The sequence below is a fragment of the Mus musculus genome, chromosome 3 (genome assembly GCF_000001635.26).
Source record: "Mus musculus strain C57BL/6J chromosome 3, GRCm38.p6 C57BL/6J".
NCBI lineage: Eukaryota > Metazoa > Chordata > Mammalia > Rodentia > Muridae > Mus > Mus musculus.
This window is the reverse complement of record NC_000069.6, coordinates 113,527,728-113,532,892: the sequence shown is the minus strand read 5'-3', so window position 1 is coordinate 113,532,892 and position 5,165 is coordinate 113,527,728. Positions and strand designations below refer to the sequence as shown.

At 35.5% G+C, this 5,165-nt stretch overlaps 1 protein-coding gene across 1 annotated transcript; it reads left to right on the top strand.

The window, feature by feature from the left end:
• Positions 1–464: 464 nt before the first annotated feature.
• Positions 465–4,798, top strand: Amy2a1 (amylase 2a1). The gene is made up of 5 exons (XM_011240373.1): positions 465–787; positions 1,118–1,264; positions 2,319–2,507; positions 3,260–3,585; positions 4,783–4,798. The coding sequence occupies exons 1-5, from the start codon at positions 620–622 to the stop codon at positions 4,796–4,798; spliced, it is 846 nt and encodes a 281-aa protein (XP_011238675.1). The 5' UTR covers positions 465–619.
• Positions 4,799–5,165: the final 367 nt, after the last annotated feature.

The following is a 5,165-nucleotide window of genomic DNA, read 5'->3' as shown; positions in this document are numbered from 1 at the left end:
AGCACTGATGATTCAGTCTATGGATTGAAGAAAGGAAAGGCATATTTCACAATTACAGAAGTATTTAAATTTAATGCTATCCCCCTTATATAATTCTGTTAATTTAGAGTACTTTCTATAAATTGGCAACTTGCACAAAATCTTAACTTTTTTCGTTCTCTCTTTTACTGTGGTAGTAGGTGCATGGCACAATGCAGCATCTTAAAATTAAATGAAAATACTGAAATAACAACAAAAAAAATCTTAAGTAGGTGAAACAAAAAGAAAAGAATTGATAATCCCATTTCTATTTGGAATGGTGCAATACAAAGATTTAGAGATGAAACGTCCCAGATATATTTGATTTCAGTTGTAATTCTCCTTGTACGGGTTGGTGGAGGTCACAAAAAGTAAGATATAGTATCAGTCAATTAGTAATTGATATTTAAAAGAATTAAGTTTATTCTCCATGGGAGTTTCTGAAGAACCTTCAGCTGTGCACATCATTGCTACTAATCTCTTTCGAAAGATAGACTGTACCTTAAATATTTACTCATGAGCATTTACTTTGGAAAATGTACTTTTTGTAGAAATATAAATAGGCGCTAGAGAGAAAGAACACTGACAACTTCAAAGCAAAATGAAGTTCGTTCTGCTGCTTTCCCTCATTGGGTTCTGCTGGGCTCAATATGACCCACATACTTCAGATGGGAGGACTGCTATTGTCCACCTGTTCGAGTGGCGCTGGGTTGATATTGCCAAGGAATGTGAGCGATACTTAGCTCCTAAGGGATTTGGAGGGGTGCAGGTAAGATAACTTCACAAATAAATGCAGAGCTTACTGTGCTCACATCATATTCTAATCAAGACTAGTGACTTTAGAGCACAACTTCATTTCACACATGACTTTGCTGAGAAAGAAAAAGGATTGGTAGTTGTGGCACCTTTGTACTTATTGTAGAATATCAAGAGGACCTCTGCAATGTCCTTCCATAATATCTGGTGATATTATGATACACAACAGAAGTGAATGTTTATAGGTTAAGAAGTAATGTCAGATTATTGATAGCTTTCTATAAGATTTAGGTATGTAACATAAGCCATCATCTGGTACTAATTATAACTGTTTTACTTGTAGGTCTCTCCACCCAATGAAAACGTTGTAGTTCATAACCCATCAAGACCTTGGTGGGAAAGATACCAACCAATCAGCTATAAAATCTGCACAAGGTCTGGAAATGAAGATGAATTCAGAGACATGGTGACAAGGTGCAACAATGTTGGTGTAAGTGAGGACACATTTTCTTTAAAAATTATTATATGTGGAAATATTTCTTTTTGTTTAATCAAGATTTAAAGTTTTAAAATTTTACTTTACACTTTATGAGTTATTGAAAATACACTTTTATCTTATTGTCAACTTTTTATTGGATTTTTAAATATTTACATTTCAAATATTATCCCTTTTCCTGTTTTTCCCCCAGAAACTCCCTCTCCTACTCCTTTGCCCCTGCTTCTACAAGGGTGTTCTCCCACCCACTCACCCACCTACTACTCCATCTCTGCCCCCTGATTTCCCCTACACTGGGGTATTGAGCCTTCACAGGACCAAGGGCCTCTTCTCCTATTGATGCCCGACAAGGACAAGGCCATCGCCTGCTACATATGCAGATGGATCCATGGATCCCTTCATGAGTACTCCTTGGTTGGTGGTTTAGTCCCTGGGAGCTCTGGGGTGTCTGGTTGTTGAAATCCTTGCATAACATACCGTTTGAGGGTGAAGGAATAGTACTCATAAAGTAAAAATGTTGACTTTTAAAATTAATAAATGTTAAATCATCCTAAAATATTTTTGTGGGCACTGATTGATATGTGAGGATTAAGTCGTTTTCTAACCACAATTTTTAGGTTTTCTTACCCTATTATTATTTTAGGTGGTAAATATCTGCTTTGTTCTATAATGAAGAGATCGGTACCTTTCCTCTGGTCTTTAGCCATGTAGTGTATAAATTAAGCTATTATCAATCTCCTTGTAACCCTGTAAAATGTCAAATACAATAGGCTCAAATATATACCTTGCCCTACATTGTCAAAACAGACCTTTTGTTTGTAGTTCTGGTAGTGTCTGTTTCTTTCTTCTTAAGAGCTCTATATCTTTTTTCCATGTATAATGACTATAGTTGATCTTATTTCACAGCAGCTTCCTTTTTCACTTGACTCACTTTTCTAAAGTGAAACTACAAAGCATCAGGTGAAATGTTTTGGAGATTTGCTGTGAGATTGCAATGTAACTACAGTTTTTTTTTAGTACAACTGAAATATGCACTTTTCTTTGTTAGGTCCGTATTTATGTGGATGCTGTCATTAACCACATGTGTGGCGCAGGCAATCCTGCAGGAACAAGCAGTACCTGTGGAAGTTACCTCAATCCAAATAACAGGGAATTCCCAGCAGTTCCATACTCTGCTTGGGACTTTAACGATAATAAATGTAATGGAGAAATTGATAACTACAATGATGCTTATCAGGTAATGAGAGAAATGATGGAAATAAAGAATATGTTTCTACATATGCACAGAAATTTATGAAATGCTATTGGACACAGGAAAAAAGAATGCTATTAATACAGAATGCTAAATAATAGAAAGGAAAAATGTCCTGTATGATTTTTACATTATTTTGTAAGGATACACTAAGGTTAATGATAAAGGGAGAAATGCTTTCTTGAAAATGTGTCTGAAAAAGCGCGTTTTAATCAATTATATAAATATGGTAAAATGGAAATCATTAGAAATACAAATCATATATAGAAACAATTTTCAAAGTCTGAGTTACAGTCTCCATTTTGTAGCAGTGTACTTAACATGAGTTACTTCTAGGCTTTGATTTTTTCACCTATGTAAAATAAAGAGAAATGATGGAAGAATAAAAGAGAACTGGAGAAGGAAATGTGGAGAGAATGAGAGAGAGAGAGAGAGAGAGAGAGAGAGAGAGAGACAGAGACAGAGACTGAGACAGAGACAGAGACTGAGAGAAAGAAGAGGGAGTCTCAGAAATGAAAATAGGCCAACTAAGATACTCATCTATTTTAATCTCTGAAATTCTTTATATTTACAACAACAAAAAATAGTTTGCATCCACATTAGAAAATCAGTGCATTCCATGTTCCAATCAAAACCCATATAAATTTTGCTATTGATAAATGTGTAAATGGCTGAATGAGGAAATGAATTCTCAGACAGAAATGGCATATTATAAATCAATCATTTTCTCCCAACAGGTCAGAAATTGTCGTCTGACTGGCCTTCTGGATCTTGCACTTGAGAAAGATTATGTTCGTACCAAGGTGGCTGACTATATGAACCATCTCATTGACATTGGAGTAGCAGGGTTCAGACTTGATGCTGCTAAGCACATGTGGCCTGGAGACATAAAGGCAGTTTTGGACAAACTGCATAATCTCAATACAAAATGGTTCTCCCAAGGAAGCAGACCTTTCATTTTCCAAGAGGTAGACCAATATATAATTTTTAAAATTTTGATATTATTGTTTAATTACAGTGTTTCTTCCTTCCCTTTCATACCTCCACATACTTCCATGTACCTACCCTCCATACTTTCCTTTAAGTTCATTCTCTATGTTTTTACTTAATGTTATTATATGTATATGTGTGCATGTGTATGTACAAATTTATGCATATGTATATATATAATTATATACATATATAATTATATATATAAACAGATACATTTGTGTATGTACTCAGACACATAACACTGATATAGTTCATAGTGCTTCGTATGTAAGTAATTCAGCTCAGATATTTCTTCACATATGTATGATTTAAAGGTTGACTTGTTGGTACTAGACCACCAATTGTTGTGCTCTTCTCTCAGGAAGACTCCCTGTACCTACTATTCCTCTATTTTCTATAGTTCTTTGCATAGGATTTAAAGCTCCATGGGATTTTCTTTAAATATATTGGATTTCTCTAAGCATGTAATTATAATGTAGGTTAATAACACAGTTACATGTAGACTTATCATTCTGTCCTTAAAAGTACAAATGTTGTTAATCAGAAATACCACATTTAATTATTTTTTAAAACTTGGTTATTTTATTTATTTACATTTCAAATGTTGTCCCCCTTCCTTATGTCCCCTCCCAAACCCTCTCATCCCATCTCCCTCCCCTTTGCCTTTAAGGGGGGGTACTCCCCCCCCCACACACACTCTCCAGCATCAACCCTGTACCATCCCCTTACACTGGGACATAAAGCCTCCACAAAACCAAAGATCTCCCCTCCCACTGATTCCAGATAAGGCAGTCCTCTGCTACATATGTACCTGGAGCCATGGACCCATCCCATATACTTTTTTTTGATGGTTTAGTACCTGGGAGGGCTTGGGGGTCTGGTTATTTGATATTGTTGTTGTTCCTATGGGGTTGCAAATTCCACTTCAGCTCCTTCAGTCCTTCCCTTAACTCTTCCTTTGGTGTCCCAGGGCTCAGTCCAATGGTTGGCTGTGAATATTTGCATCTGTATTTGTTAGGAGCTGGCAGAGCCTCTCAGAGGATAGCTATGCCATGCTCTTGTAAGCAAGCCTTTCTTGGCATCAGCCATAGTGTTTCAAGGCCGTGATATCTTCATTAATCCATCTCTTATATCCAAAGATTTCATTTTCCAACACAGAGAAATCATAATGCTTATTTTCTCATGTTAATTTTTCTGATTTTGAGTTTTGTTTCATGTTATTAGCATTTGTAAGTGTTTAAGCAAATGGATGACCCCTTTTCTTCAGCAGTGCTGTCACTTGAAGTGCACTGAGGATGACACCTTTCTGTCTCAAATTTCTTTAGAAAGGTTTATTAGTTTGTAAGTGCTTCTAATGCTGACAAGATAGCAAATGTTACCTTATTGTGAACTAGGGAATTTTCCCTTCTGGCAATAATCCTAGAGGATTAAAAATGACTTTTGTAATTTGAATAATAATTTGCTTTCCCTCAATATTGTGACATATAGTTTATGAATAAAATCAGTATGTATGTGTACAGAAAGCCATTAGGAACATTTTGAATAACAGAACTATTTTAATAATTCTAAATAATATTATCTTTCAATAATATGATTTAAAAATACACTTAAAATAACACTTGCCCCAATGTCTCTCCTAGGTCATTGATC

Bases quoted from the DNA above. Each gene is read 5' to 3' on its own strand.
- Amy2a1 (XM_011240373.1), top strand. From the start codon at position 620: ATGAAGTTCGTTCTGCTGCTTTCCCTCATTGGGTTCTGCTGGGCTCAA. The intron at 788-1,117 runs GTAAGATAACTT...TTTTACTTGTAG, and splicing joins AGGGATTTGGAGGGGTGCAG to GTCTCTCCACCCAATGAAAA. The intron at 1,265-2,318 runs GTAAGTGAGGAC...TTTCTTTGTTAG, and splicing joins CAAGGTGCAACAATGTTGGT to GTCCGTATTTATGTGGATGC.